This window comes from Narcine bancroftii, chromosome 4 (genome assembly GCF_036971445.1).
Source record: "Narcine bancroftii isolate sNarBan1 chromosome 4, sNarBan1.hap1, whole genome shotgun sequence".
NCBI classification, from domain to species: domain Eukaryota; kingdom Metazoa; phylum Chordata; class Chondrichthyes; order Torpediniformes; family Narcinidae; genus Narcine; species Narcine bancroftii.
In genome coordinates this window covers 2,875,768-2,898,039 of record NC_091472.1, presented here as the reverse complement: position 1 = coordinate 2,898,039, position 22,272 = coordinate 2,875,768, and the positions used below count along the sequence as shown (strand labels likewise).

Genomic DNA, 22,272 nt, shown 5'->3' with positions numbered 1-22,272 from the left:
TGTCCTGTTTCCGTGCTGTAATTGTTATGTTATGTTATGTTATGTTATGTTATGTGTCCACTTAGAACAGAGATGCTGAAGAATTTCTTTATCCAGAGGGAGGTGAATCTGTGGAATTTGTTGTCACAGGGGGTTGTGGAGGCTGGGTCATTGGGAGTATTTAAGGCAAAGATTGATAGGTTCTTGATTAGCCAGGGCATCAAAGGCTACGGAGAGAAGGCCAGGCAGTGGGGCTGAGTGGGGAAATGGATCATCTCCAGCGTCAGTGCTGCCATTGCGTTTCGTTGAGTTTCTCCAGCACATTCGTGTAAGGCCCTTGACCCCAGGTATGCAGATATTCTTGTTAAACATGGTATCCCCATTACTATAACCATATAACCATATAACCACTTACAGCACAGAACAGGCCAGTTCAGCCCTACTAGTCCATGCCGTAGCAAATCCCCACCCTCCTAGTCCCACTGACCAGCACCCGGTCCATACCCCTCTAGTCCCCTCCTATCCATGTAACGATCCAGTTTTTCCTTAAATGTAACCAATCATCCCACCTCGACCACGTCTGCCGGAAGCTCATTCCACATCCCCACCACCCTCTGCGTAAAGAAATTTCCCCTCATGTTCCCCTTATAATTTTCCCCCTTCAATCTTAAACCATGTCCTCTAGTTTGATCTCCCCCTTTCTTAATTGAAAAAGCCTATCCACATTTACTCTTTCTGTCCCTTTTAAAATCTTAAACACCTCTATCAAGTCCCCTCTCAATCTTCTACGCTCCAGAGAAAAAAGCCCCAGTCTCCACAACCTTTCCCTGTAACTCAGACCCTGAAATCCTGTCAACATTCTCGTGAACCTTCTCTGCACTCTCTCTATTTTGTTTATATCTTTCCTATAATTTGGTGACCAAAACTGTACACAGTACTCCAAATTTGGCCTCACCAATGCCTTGTACAATTTCATCATAACCTCCCTACTCTTGAATTCAATACTCCAATTTATGAAGGCCAACATTCCAAATGCCTTCTTCACCACACCATCTACCTGAGTATCAGCCTTGAGGGTACTATTTACCATCACTCCTAAATCCCTTTGTTGCTCTGCACTCCTCAATTGTCTACCATTTAATGCATATGACCTATTTAGATTTGCCTTTCCAAAATGTAACACCTCACACTTATCTGTATTAAATTCCATCAGCCATTTCTCAGCCCACACCTCCAGCCTTCCTAAATCACCTTTTAATCTACGGTAATCTACCTCACTGTCCACAACACCACCAATCTTTGTGTCATCCGCAAACTTGCTTATCCAATTCTCCACCCCTACATCCAGATCGTTAATATATATAACAAACAATAGTGGACCCAGGACTGATCCCTGAGGAACTCCACTAGTCACCGGCCTCCAATTAGACAAACAATTTTCTACCACTACTCTCTGGCACCTCCCATCCAACCACTGCTGAATCCATTTCACTACCTCCTTATCTATACCTAATGCCTCCACCTTTTTTCCTAACCTCCTATGGGGAACTTTGTCAAAAGCTTTACTAAAATCTAAATAGACAACATCCACAGCTTTCCCTTCATCAACCTTTTTTGTAACCCCCTCGAAAAACTCTATAAGGTTTGTTAAGCATGATCTACCCCTGACAAAACCATGCGGATTACTCCCTATCAATCCCTGTACCTCCAAATATTTGTAAATACCATCCCTCAGAACACTTTCCATCAACTTGCCCACCACAGACGTCAGACTCACGGGCCTATAATTCCCAGGTTTACATTTGGACCCTTTCTTAAACAGCGGAACCACATGCGCCACCCTCCAATCCTTTGGCACCACCCCTGTGGCCAGTGACATCCTAAATATCTCTGTTAATGGCCCCACTTGCCAATACCCTCCCTGAGTGTCCTTGGGAATATTTTGTCCAGTCCCGGAGATTTATCCACCTTTATCTTTTTCAACACAGCCATCACTACCTCCTCGGTTATCCTTATATGCTTCATGACCTCTCCCCTATTTTTCTTTACTCCAACTGGTTCAATATTTTTTTCCCTAGTGAATACCGAGGCAAAGAAATCATTCAAAATTTCCCCCATTTCCTCAGACTTCTCACTCAACCGACCCTCGCTATCTACAAGGGGTCCAATTTTATCTCTCACTAATCTTTTACTTTTAATGTACTTATAGAAACCCTTTGGATTTATTTTTACTCTGTCTGCCAAAGCCTCTTCGTGTCTTTTTTTGGCCTTTCTAATTTCTTTCTTAAGAAAGAAACTGATGAGACGTTCACACAGGAACATGACTGGAAATAGAACTGATGTAAAGAATTTAATTCCCCGAAAGTGTGTCACAGTTCGATCGGGTTGTCAAGAGACCCTTTGGCATATGGGCCTTCATAAATCAAATATTGAGTCCAGGAGTTGGGATGTTATTGTAAAGTTGTATAAGACACTGGTGAGGTCAAATTTGGAGTAGTGTGTGCAGTTTTGGTCATTTTACAGGAAAGATATCGATAAGATAGAAAGAGTGCAGAGAAGATTTACTAGGATGTTGCCTGGACTTCAGGAACTGAGTTACAGGAAAAGGTTGAACAGGTTTAGACTTTATTCCCTGGAGTGTAAAAGAATGTGGGGAGATTTGATCAAGGTATTTAAAATTATGAGGGGGATATACAGAATAAACGTAGATCGGGATTTTCCCCTGAGGGTGGGTGAGATCCAAACCAGAGGACATGGGGTAAGGGTGAAAAGGGAAAGTATTTGGGGAACATGAGGGAAAACTTCTTCACACAGAGAGTGGAGGGAGTGTGGAACGAGCTGCCAGCTGCAGTGGTGATTGTGGGCTCAATTTTAATATTTAAGAAAAATTTGGACAGGTACGTGGATGGGAGTGGGGTGGGGGGGGTGGATATGGAATGGGTGCAGGCCATTGAGACTAGGCCAAAAAATTGTTCAGCACCAACTATAAGGGCCAAAGGGGGCTGTTTCTGGACTGTAATGTTTGATGGGTCCAAGTAAAAGCACAATGCTGGAGAAAGTCAGCAGGTCAAATATGATACTGTATATAGCAGATATATTTTAACCCTTCCAAGAGCTCAAGCATTATACATGATGTGGTGATACCACAGCAATGTTATTGTTCCATTTTTACTGCCTCTGTGTTGGGCTGGCCTGCCTCCCTGGTGTCTCACCCTGTTACTCCTCCCCTTGCAATTCCCTAATAAAGGTGGTTATGCCCAAGTCCCTCCTTCAGAATGAACTCTGGAATCAGGCCAGAAACATGAGTGCATGTTCAGTCTTCAGTGAACGGAAGCCTGTGTAAAGGTTAAAACCTTGAGTTTTTTGATTCTTAGTTAATTTTGTGCCTGTCTCTTTCAGAGAACTATTATTTGTCGTGTTACCATGGTAAACTATGATGTTGTCATAATATCCACACAGGCTAACCACTTGCTCATTATTCATCCAGATTTGAACCAAGTGTGAGGACGAGAATTTTTTTCTTTGAATTTGTATCTCTTCAAATACGTTTATGTATCTCATTAAAGCTTGTGTATTTCTTCAAAGCTTTTTATATCTTTTGTATCATCGTATAGTATTTGTTATTCATCATTATGAAAGTCTTAATGTGAATTTATGCAAAATTTTATGTTCTATCAATGAATTAAAAGCCACAGAGTTGGATTTATTGGATTAACGAGATCAAAATTCAGGATATCAGACCTCACTCTTTGGAAGATGATACTTTGGAATTGGGAAATATTAGAATAAGGAAAGTGTCATCTATATTTTGATTCAAAGAAAAATTTAATTGTGAAATTTGGAAGAAAGGCTTGCAAAAATTATAAAAAAGAATTAACCATTTGATTTAAAGTCAAGAGATATCCACGCTGTGATAGTAGAATATTCCAGAAGTCTTTGGGAACATGTCTGTGAATTTTGCAGTTTGAAATTGAGCTGAGGTCTGGCCTGACACCTGTGACCTTGACAAGGATAAGCCAGAGCTTTAGTAGCAGAATTGGCAGGAAGCCCAGAATAGGTTCTGAGAAACAGAAAACATCCAGCTAAGAAAGCTTGTGTGCAGAACCACAGAGTCAATTCAGCCAGCGGCAACTCTCTTAAAGGGACCAAGTAAGATAGAACATTCATTTACAGTTCCCAGGAACCAGGAGAAGCCAGGCTGCAACATGAAGATCCCAAGATAGATAAGAAGAAGGCTTGTCAGACTAAAGACCTTGAACAAACAGCTCCTCTCAAAGAATTGTGTGATCTTGAGTTGAACCAGCAAGGTGGACCAACAATGCTTGGCAGGAGGTTGGAGCCAGTAGCCGAAGAAGAAGCAGCTTCAACTAGCAAGCAAGAAGAGGACTCAGTAACAGCATTGGATTCAAGGTTAATGGAACAGGAACAGATGAATGTACATTGCTCAGTCCCGTTGATGCTGTACCAAGTGAAATGTTGAAGATAGAGACTCATTCAGCGGTAACTAAAAGTTCAAATGTAATCTTGATGATAGTATTTCCAAGGTTAGGGAAGATCTTCAAAGTCTTCAAAGGCATCTCGAGCAAGTACAACTTCACATGCTTCAAGCAGATCAGCTATGCCAGTTAAGGCACAAGCAGACATGTCTACTGTCTGAGCCCAACAATAGTGTTTGGAGAAAAGATATGATTTAGAGGATAAGGGGGTACAAATTACGTCAATAACTGAAGATACAAATGGTGAGTGAGGAACAGAAAATGATGAGTGAGGAACAGAAAAGATTATTGAACAGATAAAAGAAAAGACTAGAGCTTGAGGAACAATGTGCTATTAGCTCAGGCTTCTGCAAGATTTGTCATTCAAAGTGACCAACCCGAGGGGCTCACATCTCACCTTCCAGCAGAGCCATGGGTAACGTAGCCACAAGAAATAATTAGACTCGAGCAAAGACCCAATGGTGTCACTGCTAGTTCTCACATGACAATGACCAATCCAATGGAAAGGGCTATGACATTCAATCTCTCCAGAGTGCACAATATATGGATCTTCCTGAAAGGAGAATGACCATGGGAGTTGGTCATACGCAACCATTGATGTCTCTTCATGTTGCTGGAGAATCACTTACAACCCAAGGATTCCCAACAATACCATCACTTACAACCCAAGGTTCTACACCTCCAGAACCAGTTCAAAATCCATTTTCTGCATTCACCTCAAGGATAGAATAGGTCCACTGGAAATCAGAGCAGAGGAATGTGTGAAGAACCATATGTGATGGGAGAGATACTGAATACATTCTTCTCATTGGTGTTGATGAGGGAAAGAGATATTGAATTGTGTAGCATAAGTGAGGCAAAAGGTTAGTTATGGAAAAGATAGGGATTAGTAAAGAGGGGATTTTAGAACTTCTGGGGTATATAAAGGTAGGTAAGTCTCCTGGTCCTGATGGGATTTTTCCCAGGACCTTAAGGGAAGTCAGGGAGGAAATAGTGGAGGCGCTGACAGTGATTTTTCAACAGTCACTGGAGGAGGGGGTGGTGCCGTGGGATTAGCGGGTTGCAAACATGATTCCATGATTCCAAAGGGCACAAGGTTTAGGCCAAGCAATTATCGACCATTAGGTTTGACATCGGTGGTGGAGGAACTAATGGAAGGAATTCTTAGGGATAATATGTATAAATATCTGGATAGGCATGGATTGATCAGGGACACCCAAAATGGGTTTGTGAGGGGAAAGTCATTTTTAACGAATCTTGTTGAATTTTTTGAAGAGGTGACCAGAAAGGTTGATGAAGGTAGAGCAGCTGGCATGGTATATGTGGATTTTAGTAAGGGTTTTGATAAAGTTCCACGTGAAAAGTTAGTGAGGATGGTTCAGTCTCTAGAGATTAATATAGAGATAGTCAGATGGGTTCAACGATGGCTGGAAGATGGGCACCAGTGATTTATGGTGGACAATTGTCCATCAGGATGGAGGCCGGTGATGAGCGGTGTGCCACAGGAATCAGTGTTGGGTCCTTTGTTGTTCATCATTTATATTAATAATTTGGATGACAGAGTGGTAAATTGGGTGAATAAAAATGCAGACAATACAAAAATAGGGGGAGTTGTGGATAGTGAGGAGGGTTTTCATGGATTACAGAAGGATTTGAACTCTTTGGAAAGACGGGCGGAAAGGTGGAAGATGGAGTTTAATGTAGATAAGTGTGAGGTGCTTCATTTTGGGAAGAATAACCAAAATAGGACGTTTGCAGTGAAGGGGAGGGGATTGAGGAAAGAAGAGGGACAGAGAGATCTTAGAATAATGGTTCAGCATTCCTTGAAGGTGGATTCCCATGTAGATAGGGTGGTGAAGAAGGCTTTTGGTATTCTAAATCATAGCATAGAATATAGGAGCTGGGAGGTGATGTTGAGACTGTTTAAGGCATTGGTGAGGCCAAGTTTGTTGCAGTTCTATTCTCAAAGTTATAGGAAGGATATAAATAAGGTTGAGAGGGTACAAAGAAGGTTTACGAAAATGCTGCCTGGATTGCAGTATCTTGAATACGGAGAAAGATTGAGTAGACTGGGACTTTACTCATTGGACCGTAGAAGGTTGAGAGAGGATTTGATAGAGGTATTTAACATTATGAAGGGAATAGATAGAGTAGATGTGAATAGGGTCCTTCCCCTGAGAGTGGGAGAGACTGGAACAAGGGGTCATAAGTTAAGGGTCAGGGGGCAAAACTTTAGAAGTAATATACGAGGATGCTTCTTCACTCAGAGAGTCGTGGCTGAGTGGAATGAACTCCAGAAGAAGTAGTTGTGGCAGGGTAATTCTGTAATTAAAGAGGAGATTAGATGAGTACATGGATGTGAGGGGTTAGGAGGGTTATGGGCAAGGGACTGGGTAGGTGGTGTTACGTGCCCAAAGGACCCCAAAACCCAGCAGCAATAGACAGTCACAAAGACAAGTAGTTTTTAAAACAAAAATTATTTTTAATTAACTTTAAACATGAAAATACGTAACTAACCCAAATTAACCCCCTTCTAATTCTAAGTGCACGTGTATGTAATGTGTGTAAATATTTAAGATAAGTTTTTTGGTTCACACTTAAATCTCACTTCGCCTTGTTTCAAATTCTCTGGTTCCAGGCAATTCTTATACTGTGCACTGAATTTAACATGTATGAAGTTCACCAGGCTTTGGTGCTCGAAAGGTAAATGTTTACCGCTCAGGAAGGTTCTTGTAGGGTTTCCATAGATAGATTTGTTGTCCAGGATTTCCACAACTGAGGTACCACCATTATTCACCTCAATGTCTTTCTGATGGAACTTGCCCCATCAGGGTTCTCCAGATGGTAACCTCTTTCTTACAGGCTATCACAGAGTTCTTTTCTTCTCCACTTATTCCAAGAGAAACATCAGACAGATAGCTCTTCCAGCCATCCACTGCTCTGGAGTTTTCTGTTTCCAATCAGCTTCCTGGCTTGCACTGTTCAGCTGCTTCCAATGTCACAAGCACTAGCTAAGTGAACTTCTTGAACTTGTCTTCTCTCTCTCTCTCCAACTGAGACTGCCAGAAAGCCTATGTAACTCTCTCTCTTGTAAAAAAACCCCACCTACTTCAGCAAACACAGGAGTTCTCCTCTCTTGGTCAAACTGTTGTCTTAGGTAAACAAACCCCAGGGTTGACCTTTCCGTGAGCACTTTGCAGAAAGGTCAGAGGCCTTGTAGTTATCCAACCATTGTAAGGTAAAACATCATGAGATGGGAATGTGTAGGGAGTTACCCTGTACAGGGCAGTAACAAGAAGGGGAGGTGTCCTTGTACTCCTGTTAGGTAAAACATCATGAGATGGGAATGTACAGGGCTGTAACAAGATGTGAATGCATCCTTGTACTTACAAGATAAGAGAGACATTGATGGATTGAGAGGCAGGAAGCTAGCAGGGAAAGGATAGCAACAGTTTTAGTCATTGGACAAGTAATGATATGATGATGTTCTAAGCACATATCCAAGGGTATAAAAAATCACCATTTTGCTGATAACGGCAGAATGCATTCTCCGACTAACTTTGTTAGTCGCAAGTGTTACAATCCGGTAATAAAGAACAAAGAACCCTGATTTCGACTCAGTCTGGTGTTTGTCTCACTCATTCATGAACAAAGCAGACCTAACACCATCTAGCCTGTCTCCAATTCCAAACAATGGTCTATTCATTTCATGACATCATTTCAATTAGCACCTACTTCTGAAATGTGCATAAAAGTCTCCAAAGATCCTGCAATGTTCTTGAACATGAATTCTTCAGTCTTTCAAATAAGATCTGTTTCAAAATGTGTGTATGTATGTAACCTACTCTAATTTTACCAAATTCCTCCCAATATTTATCCAATATAGTGGAACTAGTGGAGTTTTACGAAAATCAGTGTGGAATAAAAGGGCCGATATGGCCTGTTTCCTTACTGTAAATTGCTATATGGTTGATATAATTATGATAAATAAATTGCCTTATAAGCTGAAGGATTTTTGGAGAACCAAAGTTGCAGAGTTTAAGATTCCTCCCAGAAATGCTGTACATTTTTTGGAATGGCATGTGCATGTAAACACTGCATCAGTAATTGTAAATATTAAGGATATTTCAATAGTTCCAAAAGATGTAAAGAAGACTGAGTCATCGTCTCAACAGAAACCAAAGGGAAGGACCTTCTTTATTGTTATGTCAGATGGCTTGGCTTGGCTTCGCGGACGAAGATTTATGGAGGGGGTAAAAAGTCCACGTCAGCTGCAGGCTCGTTTGTGGCTGACAAGTCCAATGCGGGACAGGCAGACACGATTGCAGCGGTTGCAGGGGAAAATTGGTGGGTTGGGGTTGGGTGTTGGGTTTTTCCTCCTTTGCCTTTTGTCAGTGAGGTAGGCTCTGCGGTCTTCTTCAAAGGAGGTTGCTGCCCGCCAAACTGTGAGGCGCCAAGATGCACGGTTTGAGGCGATATCAGATACAAGCACAGGAAAGAACAATGAAGCAAAGGAGAAGTAAGATCAGACTGTTCGGGGAATCTGGTTGTAAGGCAAAGATAGACATGCTTCAGAAAGATATTCACAATTGGAGAAAAGATAATATAATGAGAAATTAATCTTTTTAAAGAAGAATGGAAAATGTTCTGGTTGCTTGTGTAAAGGACACATCAGCAAAACTTGTAATAAGCGACCCAGTTGTGATATATGCAGTTTAAAACATCCCAAGTTTACTGCATACTCAATGAAGTAAAGTTGAGAAGGAAGTCAAACAATCTGAATCCAAGGCTAAAGACACAGTCAAAGAGGATGCTTCAGCTTTGGTTCAGACAAACTGTCTCACTGGGGCTGGCGACAAAGCCCTCTCAATAGTTCCTGTGCAGGTTAAAGCTAAAAAGGTGATCTTCATACTGAAGACCTACACATTTCTTCATCCAGGGAGTACTACATCATTTTGTACTGTTGAATGAATGAATAAACTTAATCTTCATGGAAAAAGATCAAAGATCTTACTGAAGAGAGTGAATGATGAAAGGAACATTGAAACTAATATAGTTGCAGATTCACAGATTGCTGGATCAAATAGCAATGAATTTTGGGATCTTCCAAGTGTATATACTCAGAAGACTGTGCCCGTGAATAAGGAGAATATTCCCTATCAGGATGATATCAAACAGTGGGATCATCTAAAAGACGTTCTCTTGCCTAAGATTGATTCCAAGATCGAGATGTTAATTGGATTAGATGCACCCAAAGCTCTCAAACCTCAGAAGGAGTCAAAATGATGGACCTTATGCCATGAGAACATTGTTTGGATGGACAATTCATGGACCATTAGGAGGAAAAATGAATAATGATCAGGGGGTCGTTGAATATGAATGTCCACAGAATTTTAGTTGGGAAACTTTATGATCTGTGGGAACAACAGTTTAAAATTGATTTTCCTGAATATCTCACAGTTATTCAAGAACCTTTGAAGGAGGACAAGCTGTTTCTGGATTTAATTTCAAATTCTGTGAAACGTGTTGATGGTCATTACTGTATAGTATTACCCTTGAAGGAAAGGGAAATCTGCATGCCAGATAATAAAATAATTGCAGAATAGTGTGTGCTGAATTTGAAGAGAAAATTCAAAAGAAATTCTACCTTTCATTTGGATTATACAAACGTCATGTTGGACATGATAACCAAGGGATACGAAGAAAAGGTATCTGAAGGTATCTTGGAATGTAAAGATGGTAGAAAATGGCATTTACCTCATCATGGAGTTAAACATCCACAAAAGGAGACACTACGTGTAGTATTTGATGGTGGAGCATCATTTCAAGGAGTGTCATTTGATTCTCATCTTCTAAAAGGTCCAATGTAAACCAGTACTTTAATAGGCGTCTGATAGGATTCTGTAAAGCGCCTATTGTAATTACTGCAGATATTGAAGCGATGGTTCATCAAGTGAAAGGACCATCAGAAGATCGTGATTTTTAAATAATTATATAAAAGGCCTAATGGCGATTACAGTAAAGACAGGATTTTTTTTTTTTTTTAAATGTTCACACTATAAACCATACTGACCAAAATATATACAGACATTTTTCTCTTGAATATATAGTGTCATTTTCTCCCCTTTACCTCCCTTCCTTTCCTCCCTCCCTCAACCCCCCCTTCCCCATTTATTCAAAGTTCAATCTATAAGATACATTAAACCCGTTAAACAATGTCGTCACTCAATATAAAAAAAACATTTTTATCTTGTACTTTTACACACTGGGTCAGTTCATTTCGTTCTCTTCTCCTTCTGTCATTTTAGGCAGTGGAGGTCCGTGGTAGGATTTCTCTATTGTATTTCATGTACGGTTCCCATATTTGTTCGAATAATGTGATGTTATTTTTTAAATTATATGATATTTTTTCTAATGGAATACATTTATTCATTTCCATGTACCATTTCTGTATTCTCAGGCTCTCCTCTGATTTCCAAGTTGATATTATACATTTTTTTTGCTACAGCTAAGGCTATCATAATAAATCTTTTTTGTGCTCCACCCAAATCGAGACCTAGTTCTTTACTTATATTACTTAGAAGAAAGATCTCTGGATTTTTTGGGATGTTGTTTATTGTGATTTTATTTAATATCGGGTTTAGATCTTCCCAAAATTTTTCCACTTTCTCACATGCCCAAATTGCATGTAGAAATAAGGTTAGTAAACTTGAGGCGCAAATTGGTACCCATGCCTATGACTGGGTCACCATCACGGAAACATGGCTACAAGGTGACCCTAAATGGGAATTAAACTTTCAAGGGTATCAGGTGGTGCAAAGAGATCGACAGGATGGTAAGGGAGGTGGAGTTGCACTCTTAATCAAAGAGGAGCTCCAGGCAGTAGTGAGGGATGATGTAAGATCTAAAGAGCATAATGTTGAGTCCATTTGGGTAGAGATAAAGAATAACAAAGGGAAAAAATTATTGGTGGGTGTTATCTATCGCCCACCAAATAACAATAGTTTAGTGGCACAGGAAATAAATAGAGAGATAAGTGAGGCATGTAATAATGATACGGCAGTTGTCATGGGGGACTTTAACTTCCGCATAGATTGGGAAAATCAAGTTGGTCATGGGAGTCTGGAAGAGGACTTCATAGAATGCATCCGCGATGGCTTCCTTGAGCAGCAGGTTAAGGAACCCACAAGAGAAAATGCTCTCCTGGATCTCGTGTTGTGCAATGAGATAGGGAGAGTAAATGATGTAATAGTCAGAGAGCATCTGGGAAATAGCGATCACAGTATGATTGAATTTCTCATTCAGATGGAAGGGGAAAGAGTTAGATCTAAAACGAATAGATTATCCTTAAACAGGGGTGACGACCATAGGATGAGGGAGGAATTGGGCAGAGTGGACTGGGAGCACAGGCTCATTGATGAAACAGTTGAGGAACAGTGGAAGATTTTCAAAGAAATATTTTGTAATGCGCAACAAAAATATATTCCGGTCAGAAAAAGGGGCAGAAGGGAGGGAAAAATCAACCGTGGTTAACAAAGGAAATAAAGGAGAGTATAAAATTGAAGGTGCAGGTGTACAAAGCTGCAAAGAGCAGTGGGAAACTGGAAGATTGGGAAAATTCTAAGAGACAACAAAGCGGGTAATAAGAAATGGGAAAAAGGATTATGAAAGTCAATTGGCACAAAATATAAAAACAGAAAGCAAAAAATTTTATAAAGATATAAAATGGAAGAGGGTGGCCAGAGTTAACATAGGACCCTTGGAGGATGAGAAAGGAAAACTGGTAGCAAAATATGAGGAAATGGCTGAGGCATTGAACAAATATTTTGTCAGTCTTCACGGTGGAAGACACGTCCAGCATGCCCAAGTGCGGAGTTAAGGAAGCGAATGTTGGAGAGGGCCTTGATAAAATAGTTGTTACAAAGGAAGTAGTGATGGAGAAGCTAATGGGACTAAAGCCAGACAGATCACCTGGTCCTGATGATATGCATCCAAGGGTTCTGAAGGAAATGGCAGAAGTTAGAGTTGATGCATTGGTGGTCATAGACCAAAATTCCTTGGATTCTGGGCAGGTCCCGGCAGACTGGAAGACAGCAAATGTCACGCCACTTTTTAAGAAGGGATGTAGACAGAAGACTGGAAATTATCGGCCAATTAGCTTGACATCTGTAGTTGGAAAAATGCTTGAAGCCGTCATTAAAGATGAACGAGTGAAACTTTTGGAAGGTAAGGGTTCAATCAGGCAGACGCAGCATGGTTTTAGAAAGGGAAGATCTTGTTTGACAAACTTGTTAGGATTCTTTGAGGATATAATGGGTGTGGTGGATAGAGGGGAACAGGTTGATGTTGTCTATTTGGATTTCCAGAAAGCGTTTGATAAGGTGCCGCACAAGAGACTTCTCAGTAAATTACAGGAAAGTGAAGTCCGGGGAAGTCTATTGGCCTGGATTGAAAATTGGTTGTCTGACAGGAGGCAGAGAGTCGGGATAAATGGGAGTTTTTCAGGTGGGCAGAGAGTGGTAAGTGGGGTGCCGCAGGGGTCGGTGTTAGGCCCACAACTGTTCATCATTTACATTGATGACTTGGAGGAGGGGACAAAATGTGGTGTAGCCAAGTTTGCAGATGACACCAAATTGAGTGGAAGAGCAAATTGTAATGAGGATGTGGAGAGTCTGCAGAGGGATCGAGTTAAGCTGGATGAGTGGGCAAAGGTCTGGCAGATGGAGTACAATGTTAGTCAGTGTGAGGTGATCCACTTTGGCAAGAAAAATAAAAGAGCTGAATATGATTTAAAGGGTGAAAAACTCCAGCATGTGGTTGTGCAGAGGGACTTGGGAGGGCTTGTGCATGATAGAAGAATTAGCGGATATGGGGAGAAGGCAGGTAGGTGGAGTTAGGTCATAAATTAGATCAGCCATGATCGTATTGAATGGCGGAGCAGGCTCGATGGGCCATTTTTGGCCTACTCCTGTTCCTATTCTGGTTCTGTTAAGTATATTATAACGTAATCTGCAAATAGACTGACTTTATATTCCTTCTCTTATATTTTTATCCCTCTTATTTTATTTTCTGTTCTTATCAGTTGTGCTAGTGGTTTTATAGCTAATGCGAATAGTGAGGGAGATAGTGGACATCCCTGCCTTGTTGATCTGCTTAAGTTAAATTGTTTTGATATATATCCATTTACTGTCACTTTCGCCAATGGTCCCTTATAAAATGCTTTAATCCAATTAATATATTTCTCAGGTAGGTTGAATTTTTGTAGTACTTTGAATAACTAATTCCATTCTACTCTGTCAAAGGCTTTCTCTGCATCTAAAGCAACTGCTACTGTTGGAGTTTTGTTTCCTTGTACTGCATGGATTAAGTTAATGAATTTACAGATATTGTCCATTGTTCATCTTTTTTTAATAAATCCAGTTTGGTCTAGTTTTACTATTTTTGGTACACAGTTGGCCAATCTGTTTGCCAATAGTTTAGCTATTATCTTATAATCTGTGTTAAGTAGAGATATTGGTCTATATTATGCTGGTGTTAGTGGATCTTTCCCCATCTTTGGTATTACTGTAATTATTGCTGTTTTGCATGAATCTGGCATGAATCTGGTTCATTACTTCCAAGAGAGGAGAAATTAATAAGTCTTTTAATGTTTTATAGAATTCTATTGGGAGTCCATCCTCTCCCAGTGTTTTATTGTTCAGTAGTTTTTTTTTAATATCCCCTGTATTTCTTCTATTTCAAGTTAAGATATGATTGAATACAGAATGATAGTCTGTCTATTGGGAGCAACTTCATCACCGAATTGTGCAAATTTGGTGTCAGGAAATGTGCTGAAGATGAAGAAGAGCAATTTCATTCTCAAACTATAAAAATAATTTCTATGTTGATGATCATCTCACTTCAGTGGTTTCACAAAAAGGAGCAATAAATCTTTATCATGAGTTAAAGGAGATCTGTAATAAAGGAGGTTTCTTCCTTACGAAATGGATTTGCAACAGTCGAGATGTGTTGGCCGTTATTCCTGAGGCAGAAAGAGCAAAGGAGATAAAACATCTGGACTTGGATTGTGATGTTCTACCTGTTGAACGAATTCTGGGGGCACAATGGGGTGTTCAATCTGATGTTTCCAAATTCAAAATTGTTTTGAAAGAATTGCCTTGAACAAGAAGAAGAATTCTTTCAATTATATGCTCAATATACCATCCTTTGGGAATATTAATAGCCAAGAAAATTCTCGAAGAATTGTGCTGAAGGATATTTGGATGGGATGAAACTATACCAGAATCCATCACACACGATTGGATAAATAGGATTGAGATGTTAGAAATTGTTGAAGTCAACAGATGGTTTAAACCAACAGACTTTGGAGTTGCCACATTTGCTCAGTTACACCACTTTATTGATGCAAGCGAAGGTGCTTTTGTAACTGCCAGTTACAAACTGAGAAATAACCAAGAGCGAGTAGATTGTGGATTGTAATGGAAAAAGCCAGAACGGCTCCATTAAAGCCAATCACCACACCTTGAATGGAATTGACGGCCGCTACTACGGCGAGCAAAATGGAGACTGTGTTAAGAAGAGATTTACAGATGGAGTTAACAGACTCTATGTTTTGGACTGATGGTACATCAGTGCTTAAATACATTAATAACAAAACCACAAGGTTTAGTATCTTTGTGACCAACAGAATTAATGAGATTCAGAAGGTTTTGCAAGCTAATCAATGGAGATATATTAAAACATTAGATAATCCAGCTGACATAGCTTCATGAGCCAATATATGGGTGTCCGGTCCTCAATTTCTTTCGCCATCTCAAGCAGAATGGCTTCAAAATCTGGAAGAATTAAAAATAATTTCTATGGATGATCCAGAAATGCAAAACATTAATGTTAATACTATTCAAATATCTAATGAAAATGCTCCGATCACTTAATTAATTTGCAATCACTCTTCATGGTTTTTTTTTATATAAAGGCAGTGGCATGGATTCTGAGGTTAAAACTATGCTTTTAAATCGTATCAAGAAAGATAATCTGAAGACTCAAAAGAGCTGTTCCCTAACAGTTGACGAGCTGGCAAATGCTGAATTGGAAATAATTCATTTTGGTCAGAAAGAGGCTTTGATAACGAGATATCAAAATTAAAGAATCTGAATATTACGAAAACAAGTCATGTTTACAAGGTGAATCCTATTCTGGGAAATGATGTATTGAGAGTAGGAGGAAGATTGGAAAAAGCAATAATGTCAGAAGAAGTGAAACATCCAATTATATTAGCTAAAGAATTTCATGTTTCTGATTTGATTGTTCGACATATACATGAAAAAAAAGGTCAATTTCAAAAAATTTTTATGAGAGACACAGATGGAAACAAGTGCAATTTAATTCAGATTTATTTTGGAAAAGATGGATTAAAGAATATCTTTTGTTATTACAAGAATGACAATAATGGTCTAAAGCTAAATTTAATTTTGTATGTGGAGATATTGTAATTATCATGAACGATTCTGCACCAAGAAATTCTTGGTTGCTGGTGAGAATTGGGAACACAGTTCCAGACAAGAAAGGTTTTGTTCAGCAAGTGCGGATTAAAATGTCTTCTACAGGAAGTTGAAAGTCTAGATTTCTAATCTTATACTTACATATTTACATTGTACATAGTAATGAATATAGATTAGCTATTAATGTGTATTATAATAATTAGGGATCGGAATGTAAAGGTTAAAATATGGTGTTTTTAACTCTTAGTTGTAACATGTTGCAATATCTGCCCAGACTAATAATTTGCTCATTATTCTGTGAGATGTGAAGGAAATGTGAGCATGTGAAATGTTTCTTCAAATTTTATCTCTTTGAAGCTTTTTATATTTTTTGTATCTTTATACAGTAAACGTTTTGTGATTCATCGTTATGAAAGTTTTAATGCGAAACTATGAAAAATGTTTATCTGTGTAATCCATGAATTAAAACTACATAAAATAACAGCAACACAGTTTGATTTGTTGGATTAAAGAGATAGAAATTTGGGATATCGCAGCTCCTGCTTTAGAAGATGAAATTAGGATATAATAGAAGAAGGAAAGTATTGTCTATAGCCTGTGGTCTGGCAACTTCCAGTCTTTGGAAAGTATTAATAGTGTATCACGTTAGTTAGAAGGCAGGGACGGGGTACTGAACTTTAAGATCAGCCATGATCTCGTTGAATGGCGGAGCAGGCTCGAAGGGTCGAATGACCTACTCCTGCTCCTATCTTCTATCTTTCTATGTTTCTATATCTTTGCTACATAAAGGACACTGTTTGACCTGCTGAGTTCCTCCAACATTGTGTTTTTAATTCATCCACGGTGTATGCAGACTCTCGTGTTTTCCCTGAGGTAGAGTACTTACTGGTCACATTCAGCTTGGTTCCCATTCCAAAGAGTGTGCCCCAGATGCCACAGATGTAATTATCAGAGTCCTTAACCATCACGTTATTGATGGTCAGTACGTAGCTGTTGTGGGCCATATCCCTGGAAAGCTGAAATCGCTTGGAGAAGCCCCATTTCCTGTAAACATGGCCATCGGTGTAAAGACTAAGTACTATTCCTCGTTGTGTTAGTTTATCAGGTGAGTTGTACCAGTGTACATCAGATTTCTCCACAGTGACCTTCACATTGGTGCTGTTCAGGACACATCGTATCTGAACCGTGTGACCTTCACGCACCTTCATGGCCGCTGGGGATTGGATTAGCTCTGTAGTTGCTTTCAGACCTGTTGGTGGGAAGGAACCAGAGATCAGAACAGAGGAGGAACCACAGGATAATGATAATAATTTCAAACCAAAGGCTCCATAAAACCTCCTCGATATTTCGGAATATTCTGCACCTTCGAATCACTTTGCAGGGCTGCTGTCTGCCCCCGAGCTCAGTTATTTTTTTTAATTTTTTTCATTTTTCACACTATAAACCATACTGACCAAAATATTTTTTCTCTTGAATATATACAGTGTCATTTTCTCCCCTTTTTCCCCCCTCCCTCACCCCTCCCCTTCCCATTTATTTAAAGTTCAATCTATAAGATACATTAAACCCGTTAAACAATGTTGTCAGTTAATAAAAATAAACAAGAAATTTTACTGAGTCAGTTCATTTTGTTGTCTTCTCCTTCTGTCATTTGAGGTGGTGGAGGTCCGCAGTAGGCCCTCTCTTGTGTTCCATGTACGGTTCCCATATTTGTTCGAATACTGTGATGTTATTTCTTAAATTATATGTTATTTTTTCTAATGGAATACATTTATTTATTTCTATGTACCATTGCTGTATTCTCAGGCTCTCTTCTGATTTCCAGGTTGACATTATACAATATTTTGCTACAGCTAAGGCTATATAATAAATCTTTTTTGTGCTCCATCCAAATCGAGGCCAAATTCTTTACTTCTTATACTACTTAGAAGAAAGATCTCTGGAGTTTTTGGTATGTTGCTTTTTGTGATTTTATTTAATACCTGATTTAGATCTTCACAAAACTTTTCCACATTCTCACATGCCCAAATTGCATGTTCTGTTGTTCCCGTTTCCTTCTTACAGCGAAAACATCTGTCTGATACTGTTGGGTCCCATTTATTTAACTTTTGGGGTGTGTAACCAATTATATTGTATTACGCCTAACCTCGTGTTTATTGTATTTCTCATAGTACCGGAGCATAGCTTTTCCCATTTTTCATACTTTATCTTTATGTTTAGATCTTGTTCCCATTTTTGTTTAGGTTTACCATTTGTTTCCTCATTTTCCTTCTTTGCAGTTTGATGTACATGTTTGTTATAAATTTTTTAATTATCATGGTGTCTGTAATCACATATTCAAAATTACTTCCCTCTGGTAACCTCAGACTGTTTCCCAATTTGTCCTTCAAGTAGGTTTTCAGTTGGTGGTATGCAAACACTGTATAGTGAGTTACATTATATTTGTCCTTAATTTGTTCAAAAGATAATAATTTATTTCCCGAAAAACAATTTTCTATTCTTTTGATCCCTTTTCTCTCCCATTCTCTGAAGGAAAGGTTATTTATTGTGAAAGGGATTAATTGATCTTGCGTCAATATTAATTTTGGTAGTTGGTAATTTATTTTATTCCTTTCTACATGAATCTTCTTCCAAATGTTGAGCAGATGGTGCAATACTGGTGAACTTCTATGTTGCACCAGCTTTTCATCCCACGTATATAGTATATGTTCAGGTATCTTCTCCCTTATTTAATCTAGTTCTAATCTGGTCCAATCTGGTTTTCCCTTTGTTTGATAAAAATCTGTTAGATATCTTAATTGTGCTGCTCTATAATAATTCTTAAAGTTTGGTAGCTGTAAGCCTCCTTGTTTGTACCATTCTGTTAATTTATCTAGTGGTATCCTCGGTTTCCCCCCTTTCCATAAGAATTTCCTTATTATTTTCTTTAGCTCCTTGAAGAATTTCTCTGTTAGGTGAATTGGTAATGACTGAAATAGGTATTGTATCCTTGGGAAAATGTTCATTTTAATACAGTTTATCCTTCCTATCAGTGTTAGTGGTAAGTCTTTCCAATGCTCTAAGTCGTCTTGTAATTTTTTCATTAATGGCTGATAATTTAGTTTATATAGATGGCCGAGATTATTATTTAGTGGTATACCTAGGTATCGAATTGCTTGTGTTTGCCATCTAAATGGTGATTCTTTCTTAAACTTTGTGAAATCCACATTATTCATTGGCATCGCTTCACTTTTATTTGCGTTGGTCTTGTACCCCAATACTTCTCCATATTCCTTCAATTTCTTATGTAATTCTTTTATTGATATTTCTGGTTCTGTTAAGTATATTATAACGTAATCTGCAAATAGACTGACTTTATATTCCTTCTCTTATATTTTTATCCCTCTTATTTTATTTTCTGTTCTTATCAGTTCTGCTAGTGGTTCTATAGCTAATGTGAATAGTGAGGGAGATAGTGGACATCCCTGCCTTGTTGATCTGCTTAAGTTAAATTGTTTTGATATATATCCATTTACTGTCACTTTCGCCAATGGTCCCTTATAAAATGCTTTAATCCAATCAATATATTTCTCAGGTAGGTTAAAGTTTTGTAGATATTTGAATAAATAATTCCATTCTACTCTGTCAAAGGCTTTCTCTGCATCTAAAGCAACCGCTACTGTTGGAGTTTTGTTTCCTTGTACTGCATGGATTAAGTTAATGAATTTACAGATATTGTCCGCTGTTCATCTTTTTTTAATAAATCCAGTTTGATCTAGTTTTACTATTTTTGATATACAGTTGGCCAATCTGTTTGCTAATCGTTTAGCTATTATCTTATAATCTGAGTAAAGTAGAGATATTGGTCTATATGATGCTGGTGCGAGTGGATCTTTCCCCGTCTTTGGTATTACTGTAATTATTGCTGTTTTGCATGAATCTGGTTCATTATTTCCAGGAGAGGAGGAATCAATAAGTCTTTAAATGTTTTATAGAATTCTATTGGGAGTCCATCCTCTCCCGGCATTTTATTGTTCAGTAGTTTTTTTTAATATCTCCTGTATTTCTTCTATTTCAAATGGTTTTATTAATTTATTTTGCTCCTCTATTTGTAATTTCGGTAGTTCAATTTTAGTTAGAAATTCATCTATTTTGTCTTCTTTCCCTTTGTTTTCAGTTTGATATAGTTGTTAGTAGAATTCCCTGAAGTTTTCGTTGATCTCCGTTGGATTATATGTAATTTGTTTGTCCTTTTTCCTTGATGCCAATACCGTTCTTTTAGTTTGTTCTGTCTTAATCTGCCAGGCTAGTATTTTGTGCGTTTTTTCTCCTAGCTCATAATATTTCTGTTTTGTCTTCATTATGTTCTTCTCCACCTTATATGTTTGTAATGTTTCATATTTTATTTTCTTGTCTGTCAATTCTCTTCTTTTAGTTGTATCTTCCTTTATTGCTAATTCTTTTTCTGTATTTGTTATTTCCCTTTCCAACTGTTCTATTTCTTGATTGTAGTCCTTCTTCATCTTAGTTACATAACTATTTATCTGCGCTTTGATGAATACTTTCATTGCGTCCCATAGCATAAATTTATTTTTCACTGATTCCGTATTTATTTCCAAGTACATTTTAATTTGTTGCTCAATTGATTCACTAAAATCCTGTCTTTTAAGTAGCATGGATTTTAATCTCCATCTATACATTCTGGGTAGGATGTCCTCCAGTTCTATTGCTAATAACAGGGGTGAGTGGTCCGATAATAGTCTAGCTTTATATTCAGTTTTCCTAACTCTCCCTTGAATGTGGGCTGATAACAGGAATAGGTCTATCCCTGAGTATGTTTTATGTCTATCCAAATAATATGAGTATTCCTTTTCCTTTGGGTGTTGTTTCCTTCATATATCCAAAAGTTGCAGTTCCTGCATCGATTTAATTATAAATTTGATTTAATTAAAATTAGTGACCGGTAAGAAAATACCAGCCCTCTCCAGAAAAGTTTTTTCAAAAGTAAAGAAAAAGCAAAGCCACAAAAACAGAAACCATAACAAATTAAAAATAAAAGTGTGGAGAAAATGGCAGCAAAGAAAGAAAAACCAAAAACAACAAGAAGAAAAGAAGAAGGAAAGATGTCGGAAGAGAAAGGTGAAGGCCTTACCTGTACGAGGAGGCCCGCCATGGAGAGAGAAGCCTGCTCCCTGAGGTCAGTGGAAACCCCGAACTCAGGACTACAAAGATGGCTCACGGAGCCAAACAAAAGTGCGCAACCGCGCATGCGCGAGGATTCCAATGCGCAAGACAAAAACAACACACTAGTAGGGCCGAACTGGCCTGTTCTGTGCTGTAAGTGGTTATATGGTTATATGGGAGGGGGGACCAGCTGAGGAGTAAATCTCCACAGCTGAAACAGACAACTACAACACGACAGCAAGACTCTCAACAGGAAAACGTAGAAAATAACGAGAACAAGAAGGAAGAGAATAAAAATAGGAAATCAAAGAAACAACAGATGACCAACCCAGAGGAAGAAGACCAACATCAAGACACTTCTAATAAAAATAAGAAGACCAAAAATACCCAACAAAATAAAACAAACAACCCAACAAGAAAACCAGAAGAGACAGAGGTAAAGGACACAGATCCTGGAGTGGACTCAGAAGAAGAGAAGGGAGAACACAGAGAAATGGAAGATGAAGGGAAGGGCAAGTACATGGAAAAAAAAAATTTTAAAGAATATATGGAAACAGTAAACGAATGGCAGTCACAAGAATTCAGTGAAATAAAAAGAAAAATAAAAAGTACAGAAGAAAAAGTGAATAGATTAGAAATGATCATGACGGATATAGGAAAAAGAGTGGACAAGGTGGAAGAACGAGCAACAGCCGTAGAAATGGAAGTAGAGGACTTAAAAAAGAAATTAGAAGAATCTTATAAAAAAGTTAAAGAGACACAAGAGCTTTTAGATCAGAAGATAGATATAATGGAAAATTATAGTAGAAGAAACAATATAAAGATAGTGGGCCTTAAGGAAGATGAAGAAGGCAAGAATATGAGAGAATTTATCAAAGAATGGATCCCCAGCGTCCTAGGAAGACCAGAATTACAGGAAGAAATGGAAATAGAAAGGGCACACAGAACATTAGCCCCTAAACCACAACAAAAACCAAGATCCATTCTAGTAAAATTCCTAAGATATACAACAAGAGAAAATATATTGGAGAAAGCAATGAGGAAAATAAGAGAAGACAAAAAGCCACTGGAATACAAGGGTCAAAAAAAATTTTCTACCCAGACATAAGTTTTGAACTCCTGAAGAAGAGGAA

General features: G+C 38.5%; 1 protein-coding gene across 3 annotated transcripts in view; it reads right to left on the bottom strand.

The window, feature by feature from the left end:
• The window catches only part of LOC138760287 (uncharacterized), a 104,319-nt gene that overhangs the window by 67,902 nt on the left and 14,145 nt on the right, over positions 1-22,272 (bottom strand). For 2 of the 3 annotated variants that reach the window (XM_069930657.1, XM_069930655.1), the window contains exon 2: positions 16,863-17,225. The exons of the other annotated variant lie outside the window; for it this stretch is intronic. In XM_069930657.1, the coding sequence (XP_069786758.1) occupies positions 16,863-17,225 (363 nt within the window). The remainder of the gene's footprint in view (positions 1-16,862; positions 17,226-22,272) is intronic. 3 annotated transcript variants of the gene reach the window in all.